Source organism: Gossypium hirsutum, chromosome A13 (assembly GCF_007990345.1).
Source record: "Gossypium hirsutum isolate 1008001.06 chromosome A13, Gossypium_hirsutum_v2.1, whole genome shotgun sequence".
Lineage (NCBI taxonomy): Eukaryota > Viridiplantae > Streptophyta > Magnoliopsida > Malvales > Malvaceae > Gossypium > Gossypium hirsutum.
The window spans coordinates 102,925,661-102,947,379 of NC_053436.1; the positions used below are offsets into that span (position 1 = coordinate 102,925,661).

The window sequence follows — 21,719 nt, forward strand, 5'->3', positions numbered from 1 at the left end:
TTATCTAGAAATATTATGCGGACATGTTGTAAACAACTGGAGTCCTACATTCCTATCAAAAGTTATTTTAGTGATACCATTTACTTCTATATCATCTTATCTAGGAATATGTTCGAACTCCCCAAAGACCTATTTCCAATAGAAGTTGATGAATGCGTATGATTAGAGCTGAATGTAATGTCTTTGAAGATGCTTCTTGAATTTCCTGAATAGCCTCCAAGTTGTCTGTCCGAATCAAAATTTTATCGTACATTCTGCTTTGAAGAAGAGACAGGCTGGTCATCTAAAATACCCCAAAGCTCAGTATTAAAGACTGATAATACCCCCTGTAGCAGCATCACCGAAGTCAACCTTAATAGCTCCATCTGATATAAATGGATCCAATTTTCAATTTTGCTTGGATTTGTGTGTGGCTTCAACTTTCTGGTATGATCTTAATTGTGCATGGATTTGCACTGTAAAACCCAACTGTATGAGCATTTATTTATATCATCTACACTCCACGACAATTCCTAAAAAATGAAATATTTCTATTTTTCCAGATTCTCTAAGCTACTAACCCAAATAAGTACCGCCAGTGAATCTCTCTAATAAAAATAGTTCGACGATTTCTCAAATTAAATTCAAGCCAATTCTGTAAATCTCCTGAAAAAGAACTATACTTGTTTGTCAATAGAAATAACCTGTGACCAAATACCTTTAGCCACAACGATTCCTGATAGCATGTAAAAGATCCTCTACGCAAAGCCCACAAACCGTTCTTTTCTGCAATAATATTTTGGTTTGCATTATTGCATACTTTATTAAAGTAAATTAATGATGTTTAAATATTATATAATTACATTTATTAAATTTATTCTAAATTCTTTACTAATCTTTTTAATTAATTAATAATTACAAATGAAATTTTTTTATACCGGCAAATGAAAGAATGTTTCTTTATAATAAAACATCAAATTGCTATAGTGTATATATATATATGATATCCAACTTATAAATCATAATATACATGATATTCCTTAGAATAAACAATTCCTTACATAGTAAGAGTCATGAAAACCAAGATCAAACTTCATTTTCAGATGATGTTTGAGTCACTTCCAATTTTAAGAAAAAAAACCAGCAATGTTAAATTATCTTTAATTGACCCAATTCTGCCGGAGCCAAGTTTCAAGAAAGAAAAAAAACAGAAACATCTTATGTCTGAAAATTAATCTTTTGTTTCAATATGCCCTGATTTAAGCAAAGGAAGATGAATTATATTACTTCTTTTATGCAGGCCTGCTGATTCACTAAGTAATTAAAATTGATTCGGTTGTTTCTATATGTACTGTCAGCTATGGCATAAATTAAAGAAAATTAATTAAAATAAGCAAAAATCATAGACTGGTTCAATGACTAGAACCTATAAATGGCGATTCATCCATGCAGAGCCTCTCATGCCCAAGAAAGAAATAGAAGCTAACTCTACCAAATACAAAAAATGGAAGCCCTTCAGATTATAGTAGCCATTTTCATCTTGGCTCTTGCATCGTCTTTGACCTTTGCCTCTGATCCTAGCCCTCTTCAGGACTTTTGTGTAGCCATTAATGATCCCAAGGGCTCTGGTATGTCTTCTCTTCAAATACTTTCGTTTTTCTTAAGATATTTGTGTCTGTAATGTATATCCGGACATGAATGGGATATCAATCATAAGACCGTTGACACTCATATCTATCACATCCATGTCCAACATATGCTGATATTCGGCATTTATACTCAAGTGTTAGTAACATGAAATCATCGACCGACATTTCTTGCTTTCATGCAGTGTTTGTCAACGGAAAATTCTGCAAAGACGCAAAGCTTGCCAAAGCAGATGAATTCTACTTTTCAGGTCTCCATATCCGCAAAAACACATCCAACATATTTGGATCAACTGTCACACCTGTCAATGTTGCACAGATGCCAGGACTTCACACATTGGGGATATCTATGGTTCGAATTGACTATGCACCTAACGGTGGTCTGAACCCTCCTCACACTCACCCTCGTGCCTCAGAGATTCTAGTTGTTCTGGAAGGCACACTCCATGTCGGTTTCGTTACATCGAATCCAGATAATCGTTTGATTTCTAAAGTCCTATATCCCGGAGATGTCTTTGTTTTTCCTGTGGGTCTCATTCACTTTCAGTACAACATAGGGAACACATACGCTGTCGCCTTTGCTGGTCTTAGCAGTGAAAATCCAGGGGTGATCACTATCGCAAATGCAGTATTTGGCTCAAACCCTTCCATTAATGCTGATATTCTTGCCAAGGCTTTTAATCTGGATAGGAAAATGGTGAAGAATCTTCAATCCGAATTCTAATGGGATAACAATAGGAGAAATGTTGAATGATGTTTGAAGTGGTCATTTGTTATTTATAGTAACATTAAATTTTATTTTATTTTCTGAAATATAAAATAAAAGATGTTCTTTGGGGGGCCTCTTCTTATGCAAACATGTTTAGCATATTATAAAATTGAAAGTTGTTTTTAATTTAAATCCATAAAATAATTTAGATTTCACTTAAACATGAAAATATCTTTTTTTATTAACCATTGAAATTCAAATATTATTCAAATTTTGTAATAATTGAATTTGGAAAAGATAAATTATATTTGTGTATATATAAATATTTCAATTGTCATCTATCTAAAACTATTTTTATGTATATAGCTAGGGATGATGTACATACAACCTGTTGAAGTAATTATAAATTTATATATAAGATAATTCAAGTTAATTTGGACGGAATAATATCATGCTATTCATAATCTATGATATATGTATATATACACGACTTGGGTATTTATTTTTTATTAGTTTGGCTCCTTGTTTTCATTTTGTAATTTTTATTATCCAAATATAAATTTCTGTTAAAAAATGTTAAGCCATACCACATATCAAGAAAAAGTTAAAAACATACTTCAAATTTTTTTTAAAAATAAAAAATAGACATGAGAAATTAAAAGAAAATCATTAACAAAACCAAAAAAATCTTAAAGAGTTAAAAAATTATAAAAAAAACCTAAAAATTTCTTAATCTATTTTTGAAAATTATAAAAGAAATATTTTAAAAAATTATAAGTATGCTAACCTTAAAAATATTAAAAAAAAATCATTTTATTCTATAAACTTTTTTTTATAGAAATTGTTCTAAACTGCTTCATTTATTTCCTCGGATTTAAATGCAAATAATCATTGGGATTTAAATTGCTCTTTTGCTGCAGCAGATGATATATATATATCAAATAATTTACCCAAGTTAGTTCGTTTGGGACCTTCCATCTGGTTAAATTCAAAGTAGCAGTTAACCAGAGCCACTTGATATATACCTTCAAAACCCAACCATTCAACCAGCCAAATTTTGCGTCAAGAAAAAATGTTTATTATTATAATTATAAATGAGGTCAGAGTTTTGAAATAGAAAAACAGTTGCAGATTCGAAACCAGTTTCTTCTCTTCTTAGAACTGGATTTCTAGCAGAAACAAGTGTATTCAATGGACACTATTTTCATATTAGGAACCTAATATCAGTGTCTTCAACATTAACTGGACACCATCCTAACCCACAAATGGTCTTCCAAATATCTCTACTCTTTCGTTTCGTTTTACTTTCTTGCCACCTAAAACCCAAACTGGACACCATCCTAACCCACTTGAAATTGGGCTTATTTATAGCCCTCCAAAACGGCGTCGTTTTGGAGGCTGTACTTAAGCCCCAAAATGACGCCGTTTTGAACATGACCCGAACCGTCCGACCCGACCCGTCTCAAGATCTGCGTGTTTTTGTTTGAATTGGCTATTTATGTGCGCAGTCCTTCCGCTTTTCTGGGGCTTTACAATCAAGTTTTCTTATTTTTAATTTGGCCCCATAATTTTTAGTATTTTTCAATTGGGTCCCCTGTACTGCGCAACGTTTTGAGTAATGGATTTATTGCGCTTTTGACCCTCCAAATTACGCGCATGTTATAATTTCGTCCTTTTCTTTAGATTTAATTTTAAATTGGCCCCAAAATTTAGTTTTTAATTCAATTTCATCCTTTTTTTACCTTTTTTCGTTACTCTACTTTAATTTTATTATTATTATTATTATTATTATTATTATTATTATTATTATTATTACTACTTCTAATGTGCCCATATTATGTATTGTACCATGTGTATATATTTATATTTATATGTTACGTACTTTTAATATTATATTTATATATATTATTAGGTATATTTTTAATATATATGTACTTTGTGAAGTATTATCAATAGTTTTTTTATTATTAGTTTCAAAATGTATATATTGTGTTTATATTTTAATACTACGCTATATATATTTTTGTATTATTATATATATTTTTAAATATTATATATTGAGTATTTCTAACGTTATTACTATATATATACGTACGTATTTTTATCACATAAATATTTTTATTTATCACTTCTAATGTATATATATAGCATATGTTTTATATCGTATATTTCCCTTTTTTTTATTAGTTATGTTTTTTATTATTTCATGTACATATCTTTATATCATCTTTATTATTATTAATCTTAATACATGTTTTATATATGTATATATTATGTATATTTTAATATTATATTATATGTACGTACTCATATTATAGTGTTTTTAGTTACATATTTTTGTACTATATTATTTTATTATTTTGCTATTATTAGTATTAGTTTTAGTTTCAATAAATATTCTAATTGTATATACATATATACTTTAGTATCATAGTTGTATACTTTTATACGGTCTTATATACATATATTTACACGCATATTTTCTTTTATATACATTTTTAATACCATATATGTATATGCGTTTTTACTATATTAGTTAGTCTTTTTCCCTATTTTATATATACATTTTAAATACTATGTATAGTATATTTTTGACTCTATTACTATATATATTTTTTGTACACACTTTTAATATTATTATTATTATGTATATATATTCGTTGTTTTTATTTCATGTTTAATATTATCATTATTTACGTTTAATATCGCATGCATGATTATTATTTTTAATATTATTATCATATTTACTATTTGTTTTAATATATGCCTGGCACTTTTATTTATTTCTATTTCATATCAATTTGCTTTGCATTATTTCGAAAATCTTATTCTTGTTTTCCAATTAATTTCAATGCATAAGGCAACATATTGGTTTAACACCAAGTCGTCAATTTCATCGCTATGTTGGGTGAACATCAATCAACTTGTGTTAAATCGGTATATCCTTCTCAAAAAAAAATCAAAAAGATTGAAAATTCTTGTCTTTTCAAACGGATCACGATGAAATCCTATATTGAACTCGTATCTTTGAAAATCAAGACTACACGTGTTTATAAGATACCAATTTTGGGCGTCGCGAGGGTGCTAATACCTTCCTCGCGTGTAACCGACTCCCGAACCCTAATTTTTTCTTTGGATTTTAACGTAGACCTAAACTCAGCGTTTTATTTGTTTTAATAAGAGATCTAATAGGTGTCTGATCACACCTAGGAAAAAGGATCGGTGGCGACTCCCTGTTTATTTCAAAAATCAAACGTCAAATTTCAAACTTTTTTTCAATAAATCGCCACAATTAGTGACCAAGCTAAGCTAAAATTTTTACGTCGATACAGTTGGCGACTCCACTGGGGAACATTTTTGAGAGTCAGTTGAATTAAACGCGTGTTGTCAAAATTTTCAAAGTTCCGTGTTCAAATTAATATTTAATCATGATCCTTAAGTTTTATTTTCGAAAAAATCATACATACATATCTCCTAATTTGTTTTATCTTTCGTTTTTCAGCTTTAAGTTTTATGGTTTTAGTTTTGTAGTTTTAAAATAAATGAAAGGTTTGCAAGTTTCTCCCCACGCACCGTGCACATACATTTTTGTTGCATAACATGAGCTCTATACCCGGGCTCCGTCCCTGTTAAGTGAAAGTAAACGCTACGCCTTCGTGAGTTAACTCGTTTCTCCGCACAGGCTAGTGAATACTTTAGGGTTACATATGACTTATGCTTTCGTGAGTTAACTTGTCCCTCCGCATAGGCATAAGTAAATGTAATCCCTCGAATTGATCTCGTAAGCCTATGATGGGCCATGACCGAGGCTCTGTACTAATCTTAGTAGATGACAGTATAGACGATTCGAGTACCCATCTAAAACCAAAACCGCATATAGTGAACCATACGAGCCATCCAACTAGAGCCATGCCAAACCTCCGCCCGTTTACTAGTCACCGAAATAAGTACACAGGAAAAACACATCTTACCTTCTGTTTCTTTTACATTTACGCTTTCTATACAAGGGAATCGAGTCCATTGGACCAAGTAGCTTAATTTATTAGATTGTCTACAGTTTTTCTCTGTTCATATGTGTTGTGCTAACCAAGTTTGTTTGTTTTTATTCTTATTTTACATCATGCATTATAGGCATCATATTAGGAAGGTGTTGACTAGAGATCGGTTTCCAAAAAACGGGTTTCTAATGGAAGAGTCAATTATACAAACAACCGAGAGAAATGCCGCGGTACGAGACTGGTCTCTAAAGACTCAGAAAGAAAGAGGGGATAGTCTAGTGGAGGGATGTATTGCCAATTTGCCCGAGCATGTAACTGTAAATGTTTGCCAGAATAACTTTGAAGATTTGGCTCGGGTTTGGAATCAATGGGACTCAGATGCTAGAGGTATCTTCACCGAGAGATATGGAGACATAGCTAATTTGATTGCTGTCAACGTAGACGAACGATTGATCCAAGCCATAGTCAGATTTTGGGATCCGGCTTACGCATGTTTTATCTTCAAACTCCGACTATAGAGGAGTACGCTGCTTTGCTCCGTGTCGATAATGTACAACCCTATAAGATATATGTGAAGGAGCCTAAGCCAATGACCTTCAAGAAAAAGTTAGTAAGATTGACAGACATGACTGACGCGTGGGCCGAAAAATAGATAAAGAAAAAAAATGAAACCATTTGTATTCCATGGTCTTCCCTACGAGACTTGATTCTGAACCATCCCGACATGTTGAAAAGGGTAAATCTGTTCGCTCTGGCCATTTACGGTTTGATCATCTTCCCGAAGGTCCTTGGACACATAGAAGTTGCGATGGTAGATTTCTTCGAAAGATTAAAACAAGGAATCAACCCCGTCCCAACTATTCTGGCCGAAACCTTCAGATCACTAAGTAGCTGTAAAAAGAAAGGGAAAGGCCGTTTTATCGGATGCGCGCAGCTACTCAATGTTTGGATTCTAAGCCACTTCTGGAAAGTAGAGCGCACACTGTTCCATATGTTTTCTAAAATATTCTCCCCGTTAGAAGCTTATCTCAAGAAAGAATAGCCGAAGGAGGTCACCGAACAACAGTGGGTCTTAGTCTTTCAGAATCTTCGCGCTGATGACATAACTTGGAGAGCCCCGTGGATACGCCCGTCAGTTCTGCTATACAAGGTCGAAAATCAAGATTGGGTGCCACTACTCGGGTTATGGGGAGGAGTTGGATTTGCTCCGTTAATGGTCCAAAGGCAATTTTCTTCACGACAATTCGTACCCGCCACCGGAGGATTAGCACAATCAGAGTTTGCTTTTGCGGGTGAAGGATATATGAAGAGGGTCTAAGATACTACAAAGTCTTGGAAGAGAATTCATCACATGGAATTAGCTCTATATGCTAATACCCTCACCCAAGATTACGACATATAGAGAAAGCAACGGGTGAACACCCAGCAAATCTCGCCGATAAATTACACCATCCAGAATCCTTTCTCGACAAAAGTGCCATCCGAGCTAGAAATAGCAAAATAGGAATTTGAGCGCGAAAAGGTCAAAATGTTGCGGGACATTAGTATTCTTCAAGAAGAAAATTACCAGTTGAAGATCGACGTCCAGATCGAAAGGTCTAAAACTGAGAAAGTACAAAAAGAAGTTGAAGTCGTAAGAAATGACTTAAGGGACCTTAATCTGGAAAATAAAAAGTTAAGAGTCACTATAAAAAATAGTGGGTTGAGTAAGTCGTCAACAAAATGGAGAGAAGAATTAAACAATGCTAAAGGCGGGATAGAATTTTAGAAAAAGAGGGCAGAAAAGGAGGAGGAAAAGGCTGCGCGGGTTATGGTAGAATTGAGAAAGAAAAGCACTAAACACGAAGCTATGTCTACCAAATGGACAACCAGTCAATCTGAACGTCAAAGCTTAAGAGAAAGAGTACGGGATCTAGAAGATGCGTTTCGAGCTCGTCAGCAACAATTGGATACTCTCTTAAAAGCCTTGGAAGAAAAGAATGATCAATATGATAGAGACACTCACGCTTATAAAAAAAACCTCCAAGAAAGAGAAATGCAACTTGGCTTTTTGATCAACAAAATCCGTGAAGCGGCTGTGCACATGGTACAATTATCAGATGAAGCAGAGGATCTCAGTTGCCAATTTTTGCCGAACCAACAATCGAGCATATCGGAGTTCTTAGAGCGAGTAAAGAGATATGGCGATATAGCTAGGAAGTTTGTGTAATGGCCGAATCAAAAATGGCGAAATGTTTTGTAATGAACTCTTTTGATGAATGAAATGCCTAATAGGGACTATCTCGAGATCAACACCAATTTCTCCCATTTCTTTCATGACTGACATTCATTCAACATTTATTCATTCATTCATTGCATATACATATCCCATAATCATTCGCTAAGGTTAGAATCATATAATTAGCAGTTGCAACACTTCAAATCTGGAACCACGCCATTCGTATAAAACGCGTCAACAAGCTAGAGCAATGGAGGCTGAGTTCAATGAAAGAATCGAAAAGATGGAAAGAGTCAAGAAGGAATTACAAGAACAACTGGTTAAGTCACAGCAAGAAACGAGGGATTTGATAGTAAGATCTCGAGAGGAATCACTTGAACAAAAGAATCAAATGGCTAGAATGATGGAGATGATGTCAGTTTTGGTCAAAGGAAAAGGACCCATGCAGAACCCCGACAGTATAGAACCTCAATCGAGAATTAATCATGACCAGGATCAACTCTATCCCCCAGGATTCACTCCACCGTATGCCCATGTAGCACAAAGAGGGTATACTCAAAGGGAATCCGCAGGCTTGGAACAACGACCTATGCCATTTACTCATCTAGGGCAAGGAACATTTATGTCAAATCCCGGAGCAACCCCTGCCAATCCTGTAGTTCCAGATTTAGATGATCCGGCCGAAATAGCCAAGTTGAAAATAGATTATCACGAGGCTCAAGAGAAGTATAGGAGTTTGGAAGAAAGACTCAAGGCAATAGAAGGCACTGAAGCCTTCTCAGTATTAGGTGCTAAAGAACTCAGTTTGGTAACTGATCTAATTCTGCCTCCGAAGTTCAAGGTGCCTGACTTCGAAAAATACGATGGGACAAGATGTCCAAAAGCATATCTTGTCATGTTTTACCGAAAAATGACCGGTTACGTGAACGAAGATAAGCTACTTCTACATTATTTTCAAGATAGTCTAGTAGGATCGGCTTTTCGGTGGTACAACCAGCTCAATAAGGAAAGGATCCGATCTTGGAAAGACTTGGCGTTGGTATTCTGTGAGCAGTACAAGCATGTATCAGATATGGTGGCTGATCGGATGACTTTACAAATGATGGAGAAAAGGCCGTCAGAAACTTTTAGACAGTATGCGCAGAGATGGAGGGACGTCTCAGCCCAAGTGAAACCCCCTCTTACGAAAACGGAGATAACCGTCCTTTTTATCAACACCTTAAAGACGCCGTTTTATGACAAACTAGTGGGAAGCGCCACGAAGGACTTCGCAGATATTGTAATATCCAGTGAGCTTATAGAGAACACCGTCAAGAGCGGTAGAATAGAAGGTCAAGAAAGTTCAAGAAGGGTAGCACCCATGAAGAAGAAAGAACTAGAAGCCCACATGGTGGGAATGGGAAGCTGTTATACCCCTAATCCATATCCAAACCAACCCCGACCTCGAAATTATCCACCTCCAAATTTTTATTACCCTCCTCAAACCCCTTACTACCAAACACCGCCTCTTTACTCTTCTTACCCCGTTTACGCCACAAGTAACTCGAGACCAGCCGCCACATTCCCACAAAATACAATACCCGCCCAAGGTCAACCCAAAAACGAGCAGAGGCCAGCAAAACCCAATTCCGAGAGACTACAATTTACCCCTATTCCTGTGTCATATGGGGAACTGTACCCAAAAGTTTTAGAGAAGCAATTGATATCCCCACATTATATGGCACCCTTGAGGCCCCCATACCCGAAATGGTACGACCCAAATGCTAGTTGTGCTTACCATGCGAGAAACCAGAGACATTTCACAGAAAATTGCCTAGCCTTTAAGAGGAGAGTTTAAGGACTAATTGATGCGGGTATCCTACGATTCGATAGTGCTAGTAATGCAATTGGGAACCCGTTCCCTAACCATACTGAAGGGAATGTAAGCACAGTAGGGGAAGAAGATGAATGGCAAGTCAGAAGATGTGTTTCAGAAATAAGGACGCCTTTGCAGAAAATCTGGGAGGCACTGGTTAAGAATGGATTGCTCTGTCGCCCCGACGATAATCTCAGAAAAGAATGTCAAGTTTTTTGTGATTTTCATGGAATTTTAGGGCACAACATTCAATCATGTGAGGGATTTAAAAGGTTACTGCAAGACCGGATAGATAATAAGGAGATTGAGATCATTAATGAAAGAGAGGTCAACGAGAGAGAAGTATGTGCCTCTGACAATCAATCGTCAGGTTTTCCGTATAGCACCGATCGACCATTCGTAATTTATTACGATGCAAGGAAGGAACCGGTGAAACCAAAAATGATAATTGAAGTACCATTTCCTTTCCCCTACAAGGATAATAAAGCAATACCATGGAAATACGACGTCAATATTGTTACACCTGAAGACGAAAAATCCAAAGCTGTAATTGGAAACGTTGGAGAAGTAGGTCATTTCACTCACAGTGGGAGATGTTATTTGAAAGAAGTCGAACCAGTGAAGAAGAATAGTGATTTGAAACAAAAAGGAAAGGCACCAATATATGAGGCTGAAACTAAGCACGAAACTCCGCCCGAGCAATAAAAACTAAAGAGCCGGTGGATGAGGAAGGAGCACGGGAATTCTTAAAGTTTATCAAACATAGTGATATAACGTGGTGGAACAATTGAGCAAGCAGCCAGCACGAGTCTCGGTATTGTCTCTACTATTAAATTCAGAACCCCACCGGAACACCTTGTTAAAGGTGTTGAATCAAGCTTACGTGGCAAACAATATATCCGTTGATAAGCTTGACAGATGGGTGAATAATTTAAACGCGGATAATTTCATTTCTTTTAGTGATGATGAAATACCGCCCAATGGTAGAGGCTCTGTGAAAGCATTGCATATCACAACCCACTCCAAAGGTTACATAATACCGAACGTGCTTATCGATAATGGACCGGCACTCAACGTCATGCCTTTGGCCACACTTTCTAGGATTTCGATAGATTTGTCCTACCTAAAGCCTTGCCATTCCACAGTAAGGGCATTCGATGGAACAAGACGAGAGGTCATGGAAAAAATCGAGATCCCTCTAGAAGTGGGTCCCTACATATACGATGTCGAGTTCTAAGTCATGGACATTACACCATCATATAACTGCCTTTTGGGAAGACCCTGGATCCATTCTGCCGGAGCGGTCCCATCATCCCTCCATCAAAAAGTGAAATTTATCATGGATGGCTGTTTGGTCACTGTTGAGGGAGAAGAAGACATTGTAGCATCTATTTCCACCGGCGTACCATACATTGAAGTAAGTAAAGATGCTATAGAATGCTCCTTCCGATCCCTTGAGTTTGTGAATGCCACATTTGTCACTGAGGGTAACAAAATTCCCGAGCCAAAACTGTCGAGAAATACCAGGATGGGTATCAAGTTGACTATAGGAAGGGGAGCTCGAGCGAGAAAAGGTTTAGGGAGATATCTGCAAGGAATAGTTAGGGCTCTAAGGCCAGTACACCACAAGGCCCGATACGGTTTAGGTTTCCAGCCGGACATGCGTCAAAGAAGAAGGCAGTGGAAGAAAGATCAGGAAAGAAGGATCGCGAGAACCTTAGGCTGAGAACCAAAATGGGAGCCTATGGAATTCCCTCTTTTGTCAAGAACATTTACGTCTGCGAGAATGATATACCCGGGCCGGGATAATGCACAAGGCACAATGTTAATGATCAAAAAAGGTTTTCAGAATATCAGTATAAACGTTATTGACAAAAGAGCTAACGCAAGTAAAGACGTCTCAAGGATACGCCCTTGTCCCTTGGGTTTCAGGTTGAACAATTAGACTGCCGAGAATCTTCTTGTAGTTTATAAGTCTTCAGAGTAATGCTCAAACGTTAACATTCTGTTATGTTTTTAGATATAATAGAATTCTTTTGTAAGAGCTTGCATTCGCTCTTTATCATTCAAATGAATATCAATGAAGATGCATTTTGTCATAATCTTTCACATTATCACTAATTTCATAATCATTTTCTCATTTCATAGCCAATCCTTACATTCGCCTCATGCCATGCCATAACATTTCGTTTGTTGGTTCCAATACTTGGATGCCCCTCTATAGTTTCCTTTTCCATTCAACTTTCAGGTGCTCAGATGTCAACAGCATAAACAAACCCTTTACGAGTCCTGAAATCGATTTTGAGAAGGTTGTTTGTTTAGGAGAATTCGAAGCCGAAGAAAATGCTGAAGACTATGTCTCGTCTCCTGACTTGCTAAGAATGGTGGAACAAGAGGATAAACAGATTTTTCCTCATCAAGAATCTATTGAAACAATAAATCTGGGAACTGAAGAAAGGAAGCAAGAAGTGAAGATTGGGACTTCTATTTCAGGGGGCACCAGGCATAATTTGATTGCTTTGCTCCGCGAGTACAAAGATGTATTCGCATGGTCATACTAGGACATGCCAGGATTGGATGAAGATGTAGCGGTCCATAAGCTGCCATTAAAGCCAGAATGTAAGCCCATTCAACAAAAGCTAAGACGGATGAGGCCTGAGATGTTGTTGAAGATAAAAGAGGAAGTCAAGAAGCAATTTGATGCTGGCTTCCTACAAGCCTTCAAATATCTAGAATGGGTGGCTAACATAGTCCCGGTACCAAAGAAAGACGGCAAAGTACGAATGTGCATGGATTATCGTGACCTGAATCGAGCAAGTCCTAAAGATAATTTTCCCTTACCACACATTGATACGTTGGTGGATAACACAACAGAACATTCATTGTTTTCTTTCATGGACGGATTCTCGGAGTATAATCAGATCAAGATGGCCCCTGAGGATATGGAGAAAACTACCTTCGTAACAATGTGGGGAACATTTTGCTACAAGGTGATGCCATTTGGGCTAAAGAATGCTGGGGCAACATATCAGAGGGCTATGGTGACGTTATTCCATGACATGATGCATAAAGAAATAGAGGTCTACGTTGACGATATGATTGTTAAATCTTGAGGGGAAGAAGAGCATGTAGTGAACCTGAAGAAGTTGTTCGATAAACTGAGAAAGTTCTAGCTAAAGCTCAATCCGGCCAAATGTACGTTTGGGGCTACCTCGGGAAAATTACTGGGCTTTATTGTCAGTGAAAGAGGTATCAAGGTTGATCCAAATAAAATAAAAGCCATTCAAGAGTTACCACCTCCGCGCATGCAAAAGGAAGTCAGAGGGTTTTTAGGGAGGTTAAACTACATCGCCCGATTCATCGCTCAACTTACCAACCAATGCGACCCAATCTTTCGGCTTCTTTGAAAACATAACCCGGGAGAATGGAATGAGGAATGCCAGGTGGCCTTTGATAAGATAAAACAATATTTGTCTAGTCCTCCAGTGCTAGTACCGCCAACTCCGGGAAGACCATTGATATTGTATTTGACTGTGTTCGAGAATTCAATGGGTTGCGTACTAAGGTAACACGACGAGTCAGGAAAGAAAGAAAATGTGATCTACTACCTTAGTAAAAAGTTCACTGAACATGAGGCAAAGTATTCATCCATTGAAAAATACTGTTGCGCTCTGGTTTGGGTAGCTCGGAGATTCAGGCAACACATGTTGTATCATACGACATGGTTAATTTCAAAGCTAGATCCAATAAAGTACATGATGGAATCACCTGCACTCTCAGGAAGAATGGCACGGTGGCAGATCTTACTATCGGAGTACGACATCGTCTATATGAGTCAAAAGTCAATAAAAGGAAGCGCAATAGCTGACTTCTTAGCAACCTGAACAATGGATGAATATGGGCCATTGAGATTTGATTTCCCGGATAAAGATTTGATGTGCATTACAGAAAAAGAGGGCGAGTCATCAAAAAAGAAGTCATGGAAGATGAGCTTTGATGGTGCATCGAACGCATTGGGGCATGGGATTGGAGCAGTCTTAGTATCACCAGAAGGGAACCATTACCCACTCACTGCCAGGCTGAACTTCTTCTGTACTAATAACATAGCGGAATATAAGGCATGTATCATGGGACTTCGTGCAGCTATTGAACGAAACGTCAAAACTTTAGAGGTATACGGAGACTCAGCCTTGGTGATTTTCCAAATCCGTGGAGATTGGGAAGTGAGAGACTCGAAACTGGTTAAATACAGTGATCTAGTGGCAGAGTTGATTAAAGAATTCGAAGAAATAACTTTTAATTACCTCCCACGAGAAGAAAACCAATTGGCTGATGCCCTGGCCACTTTGGCTTCAATGTTCAAAGCAAACAGAGAAACAGAAATAATGCCTCTTCAAATGAGCATATATGAAGTTCCTGTACATTGTTTCAGCATTGAAAAAGAGCCAGATGGACGACCATGGTTCCATGATGTCTTAGAATATATCAAGAATCAAAAGTATCCCGAACAAGCAAACGAGAACGACAAAAGAACAATCAGAAGAATGGCAGCGGGATTCGTTCTTGATGGGGACATCCTGTACAAAAGAGGAAAAGATCAGGTGCTCTTGAGATGTGTAGATGCTGTTGAAGCTAGAAAAATACTTAAAGATGTCCATGAGGGAATTTGCGGGACACATGCCAATGGTTTCACTATGGCCAGGAAGATTATGAGACTCGGATATTACTGGCTGACGATGGAAAGTGACTGCATTAATTTCGTACGAAAATGCCATAAATGTCAAATTTACGGTGATAAAATTCATGTAGCCCCTTTGCCCCTTCACGTCATGACTTCTCCGTGGCCTTTTTCTATGTGGTGCATGGATGTTATAGGGCCAATTTCCCCAAAAGCTTCTAATGGACACCGATTCATTTTTGTGGTTATTGATTACTTCATGAAATGGATAGAAGCCACATCGTTTGCCAATGTGACGAAGACTGCGGTTTGCAGGTTTTTGAAAAAGGAAATCATTTGTCTATATGGATTGCTTGAAAGAATCATTTCCGATAACGCCTTGAATTTGAACAACAAGATGATGAAAGAAGTGGGTGAGCAATTCCAAATAAAGCATCATAACTCCTCGCCCTATCGCCCAAAGATGAATGGAGTTGTTGAAGCGGCCAACAAGAATATTAAGAAGATTATTGGGAAAATGACTGAGACATATAAAAACTGGCACGAGAAGCTACCATTTGTTTTGTATGCATATCGCACATCTGTACGGACATCTATGGGGGCAACTCTTTTCTCTCTGGTCTATGGAATGGAAGCTGTGCTACCTATCGAAGTTGAGATCCCCTCTCTACGAGTCTTAATGGAGTCGAAATTAGAGGAAGCAGAATGGGTTCGAGCTCGATATGACCAGTTAAACCTCATCGAAGAAAAACGTCTAAAGGTAATTTGTCATGGACAGATGTACCATAAGAGAATGATCGCAGCCCATGACAAGAAGGTACGGCCAAGAGAATTCCACGAAAGAGAACTCGTGCTAAGAAATATTCTCCCAATATAAAAAGACTTCCAAGGAAAATGGGCGCCAAATTGGGAAGGTCCATACGTCGTAAAGAAGGCATTCTCGGGGGGAGTTTTGATTCTCACCGAGATGGATAGGAAGGAGTTACCGAATCCAGTGAACTCAGATGCTGTAAAGAAATATTATGCTTGAAAAAGGAAATCAAGATGAAAACCCGAAAAGGGCATCTTAAAAAAAAGAGAGAGAAAAAAGGGTGATCAAGGTAAAAACCCGAAAAGGGCGTCTTGATTAAACACAAAAGATTAGGATGAAAACCCGAAAGGGCATTCTAATGAAGCAAATCCGGGCTTAAAGAACAAGGCGTTTTGAACGGTGGGTCAAACAGTGAGACTACAGTATTTGAAGCATTTCTGAAAGCTCGAAATCTTCTACGCAAGAAGCCATGCTCGAAAAGGTTCTTGATTGAGGAATGGGAAAAAGTACATGCATTGAATATCTAGAGCATTTGTATTCGTTGAATGCAATCCCTTTTCTCTTTATGACACTCTTTTACTATTATTGGTTAACTTGCTTTGTTTGCTACATTTGAAATGAATAAATGTGAGGTATCCTTTTGTCCCTACCTGACCATTTTCATACATCTCATTATGTGATTCAATTACATGATAAATAGTGAAATGACATACTCTAAACAAAAGAAATGTTAAGCATTACCCGGGTAAGAATTTAATAAGTACAAGAATCTCAAAGTAAGGACAAAGTTCAACCAGGGGCAAAAGACTGATATTTGAGAAACATTGATTGCTCGTGAAACTTGAGGACGGGTACAGGGCCTAAAGAGGAAGTCAGGAGCCGAAGTAATGAATGCAGATCATCACGAAAATTGGGACGAAAAAGAGATATATGACAAACATGCCTAAAGCTCATAGCATAATCATGTAGGCATAAAATCATTTACGACAAACATATGCATATCATGATAATATCATGCATGACATATACAGGTACTCCAGTAGAGCAAGAGGATGTGATGATAGCAGAAAAGACACATGAGTTCCTCTAGATGACATGTTTTGGTATTCTGATGTTTTTATTTCTGTTTCAAAATTCAACTCATACTGCGAGGGGTGAGTTGAGTCTCAGGACATGTTGAGGTATTTTCGATTTCTGTTTTTCAATTTATGTTTTCAAAAATCAATTCATATTGCTATAGGTGAGTTGAGCCTCAGGACACGCTGAGGTAATTTTGATCTCCGTTTTCGAAAATCAACTCATATTGCGAGAGGTGAGTTGAGCCTCAGGACACGCTGAGGTAATTTCAATTTCTGTTTGTCAAAAATCAACTCATATCAAGAGAGGTGAGTTGAGCCTCGGCCCACATGCTGAGTTCTTTTCAATTTCTATTTTTAATTTCTGTTTTTCAAAAATCAACTCATACTGCGAAAGGTGAGTTGAGCCTCAGGACATGCTGAGGTAATTTTAATTTCTGTTTTCTCCAATTTATGTTTTTCAAAAATTAGCTCATATTGCGAGAGGTGAGTTGAGCCTCAGGGCACGCTAAGGTATTTTCAATTTCTATTTTTCAATTTCCGCTTTTCAAAAAAAAAACTCATATTGCGAGAGGTGAGTTGAGCCTCGGCTCACATGCTGAGGTATTTTCAATTTATGTTTTTTCAATTTATATTTTTCAAAGATCAATTCATATTGCGAGAAATGAGTTGAGCTCAGGACCACATGTCGAGTAAAGAATGAAGATTGGAGCTGATTGAAGACACTAGATTTTGTCTCCCTAAAGTTGTAGTGAAGCTGATCGAGGATATCAGATATTGCCTTTCTAAAGTTGCAGAAGAGAAGACCAGAAACCTTATCTGACTGAAGCAATAGAAGAGCAGATTGAAGCCATAGATCTCATCTTTCTGAAGCTACAATGAGGCAAATCGAAGCTAGGAACCTCATACCCCTGAAGATGTGGGCAGATTGAAGCTACAAGTCATGTCAAAAGATGCAGTGGATCAAACCAAAGCTACAAGATGTGGTGGACAGAAAGGAGACTACCTGAACAAGAAGAGCACTAAAGAAATCAATACTTGGCAAGACTGGGCAAAATTGACCTTTCTTTACGTCTTTGCTCTATTTCCGTTACACGACAATGAGCAAAGAGGGGCAGCTGTTATAGGCCAATTTTGGCCCATTTACATTAAACCCCATGACCCATGACCCCTTTACATTTTTACAAAACCATTAACTCGCTTAAACCTCAACCCATCCCCAACAACCCATTAGCTAACCCTTTACCCAAAATCCATTACCCAATACATAAACCCAATACCCACCAAACCCAATGGCCTATTACATACCCAATTCACAAAACCCAGTTACAACCAAACCCACTACCTAAACACTTAAAACCCAACACCAGCCCAAAACAGTGAAGCCTGATAGGCCCAAGACTCTAAAAAAATTTTGGAAAGCCAGAAACCCTAGGGTTTCTGGCGCCGTTGCCCCATGTGCACGACCACTCAGCCTCCACGCGAGCTGCCAAACCACCTCTACCCGAGACCTGGCACTGCCCATACCGTCTGACACTCCCACCACCAGCACCGGCCATGCCCTGCAAAAACAACAGACAAGCAAAGCAGAAGCAAGAATAGCAAAAAAATAATAATAAAGTATGTAACAAAATAGGCTATAAAAGCCGAATAGAAAACTGAAATGGGGCCTTTTTTTTTCCCTTTTTTCCTTTATTCTTTGTAAACAAAAAAAGGAATTTATAGACTTTAATAAACAGACAATAGTGGTTGTTCAAACAAACAAGGAGTAAACGAAAAGGTTGTATTTTTTTCTCTTTATTTCTTTCGATTTTTGCATACATATATATATACACATTTCTTTATTTTTTTATTTAATATAAACATAAAATATAGCACAAAAAAAGAATACAAAAAAAATAAAAAAAAAATGGTAAATTTTTACCTTTTCGCGGTGGTCGGCGCCGGCGCCGGCGCTGGCGACGGTCCGGTGACGGACCGTTGATCGGCCCCCTGGTCGGAGTCCTCCCTTTTCCCTCTTCTCTCTTTCCCTCTCTTCTTCTCTCCCCTTTTTTTTCTTTCTCCCTCACAAATGAATTTTTTTCTGAAATTGGGCTTATTTATAGCCCTCCGAAACGGCGTCGTTTTGAGGGCTGTACTTAAGCCCCAAAACGACGCCGTTTTGAACATGACCCGAACCGTCTGACCCGACCCGCCTCAGGATCCGCGTGTTTTTGTTTGAATGGGCTATTTATGCGCGCAGTCCTTCCGCTTTTCTGAGGCTTTACAATCAAGTTTTCTTATTTTCAATTTGGCCCCATAATTTTCAGTGTTTTTCAATTGGGTCCCCTGTACTGCGCAACGTTTTGACTAAGGGATTTATTGCGCTTTTGACCCTCCAAGTTACGCGCATGTTATAATTTCGTCCTTTTCTTTAGTTTTTATTTTAAATTGGCCCCAAAATTTAGTTTTTAATTCAATTTCGTCCTTTTTTACCTTTTTTCGTTACTCTACTTTAATTTATTATTATTACTTCTAATGTGTCCATATTATGTATTGTACCATGTGTATATATATATTTATATGTTACGTACTTTTAATATTATATTTATATATATTATTAGGTATATTTTTAATATATATGTATTTGTGAAGTATTATCAATAGTTTTTTTATTATTAGTTTCAAAATGTATATATTGTGTTTATATTTTAATACTACGCTATATATATTTTTGTATTATTATATATATTTTTAAATATTATATATTGAGTATTTCTAACGTTATTACTATATATATACGTACGTATTTTTATCGCATAAATATTTTTATTTATCACTTCTAATGTGTATATATATATAGCATATGTTTTATATCGTATATTTCCCTTTTTTTTATTAGTTATATGTTTTTTATTATTTCATATACATATCTTTATATCATCTTTATTATTATTAATCTTAATACATGTTTTATATATGTATATATTATGTATATTTTAATATTATATTATATGTACGTACTCATATTATAGTGTTTTTAGTTACATATTTTTGTACTATATTATTTTATTATTTTCTATTATTAGTATTAGTTTTAGTTTCAATAAATATTCTAATATGTATATACATATATACTTTAGTATCATAGTTGTATATTTTTATACGGTCTTATGTACATATATTTACATGCATATTTTCATTTAAATACATTTTTAATACCATATATGTATATGCGTTTTTACTATATTAGTTAGTCTTTTTCCCTATTTTATATATACATTTTAAATACTATGTATAGTATATTTATGACTCTATTACTATATATATTTTATGTACACACTTTTAATATTATTATTATTATGTATATATATTCGTTGTTTTTATTTCATGTTTAATATTATCATTATTTACGTTTAATATCGCATGCATGATTATTATTTTTAATATTATTATCATATTTACTATTTGTTTTAATATATGCCCGGCACTTTTATTTATTTCTATTTCATATCAATTTGCTTTGCATTATTTCGAAAATCTTATTCTTGTTTTCCGATTAATTTCAATGCATAAGGCAACATATTGGTTTAACACCAAGTCGTCAATTTCATTGCTATGTTGGGTGAACATCAATCGACTTGTGTTAAATCGGTATATCCTTCTCAAAAAAAAAATCAAAAAGATTGAAAATTCTTGTCTTTTCAAACGGATCACGATTAAATCCTATATTGAAATCGTATCTTTGAAAATCAAGACTACACGTGTTTATAAGATACCAATTTTGGGCGTCGCGAGGGTGCTAATACCTTCCTCGCGCGTAACCGACTCCCGAACCCTAATTTTTTCTTTGGATTTTAACGTAGACCTAAACTCAGCATTTTATTTGTTTTAATAAGAGATCTAATAGGTGTCCGATCACTCCTAGGAAAAAGAATCGGTGGCGACTCCCTGTTTATTTCAAAAATCAAACGTCAAATTTCAAACTTTTTTTCAATAAATCGCCACAATTAGTGACCAAGTTAAGCTAAAATTTTTACGTCGCTACATCAACAATAGCGGAACGCATTCAAGACTTTGTGTTAATGTTCATCCTCGTGATGTTAATAAAGCCTTAAGCTGAAACAACATTACGTTTCAATGTTCTAATATAACTTTTTAACATTTCTTAATTGCAGTGTTTGTAAATGGCAAATTTTGCAAGGACCCAAAGCTTGCAGTTGCAGAAGATTTCTTCTTTTCAGGCCCAAACAGGCCGGTGAACACATCAAATCCAGTTGGATCAAATGTCACCATGATCAATGTAGACCAAATACCAGGACATAACACTCTCGGCATATCTCTGGTTCGAATCGATTATGCACCTTATGGTGTCAACCCTCCCCCAGTCCCCACATTCACCCTCGGGGATCCAAGATCTTGCTTGTTGTCGAAGGCACACTTTATGTCAGCTTCGTTACAGCGAACCTAGACAACCGTCTCTTCACTAAAATCCTAAACCCTGGAGATGTTTTTGTTTTCCCCTTTGGTTTGATTCATTTCCAGTTCAACATAGAAAAAACTGCGGCGGTTACCTTTGCTGGTCTCAGCAGCCAAAATGCTGGGGTTATCACTATAGCTAACTCAGTCTTTGGCTCAAACCCACCGATCAACCCAGATGTTTTGGCCAAGGCGTGAATTTATACAAATTTATACAATTAGAAAGATAAGTAAATAATTGTAAAAAAAATAAAATCTCGTGAATTTTTTTCTTCTATTCCACAATCAAAT

The 21,719-nt window shown here is 36.5% G+C and overlaps 1 protein-coding gene and 1 pseudogene across 1 annotated transcript; both read left to right on the forward strand.

The window, feature by feature from the left end:
- The first annotated feature begins 1,460 nt into the window (after positions 1–1,460).
- LOC107894777 (germin-like protein subfamily 1 member 7) lies at positions 1,461–2,459 on the forward strand. Its single transcript, XM_016819998.2, has 2 exons — positions 1,461–1,607; positions 1,811–2,459. The coding sequence occupies exons 1-2, from the start codon at positions 1,484–1,486 to the stop codon at positions 2,347–2,349; spliced, it is 663 nt and encodes a 220-aa protein (XP_016675487.1). The 5' UTR covers positions 1,461–1,483; the 3' UTR covers positions 2,350–2,459.
- Positions 2,460–12,149: 9,690 nt separating this feature from the next.
- On the forward strand, positions 12,150–21,626 carry LOC107894427 (germin-like protein subfamily 1 member 14; annotated as a pseudogene).
- The last annotated feature ends 93 nt before the right edge of the window (positions 21,627–21,719 follow it).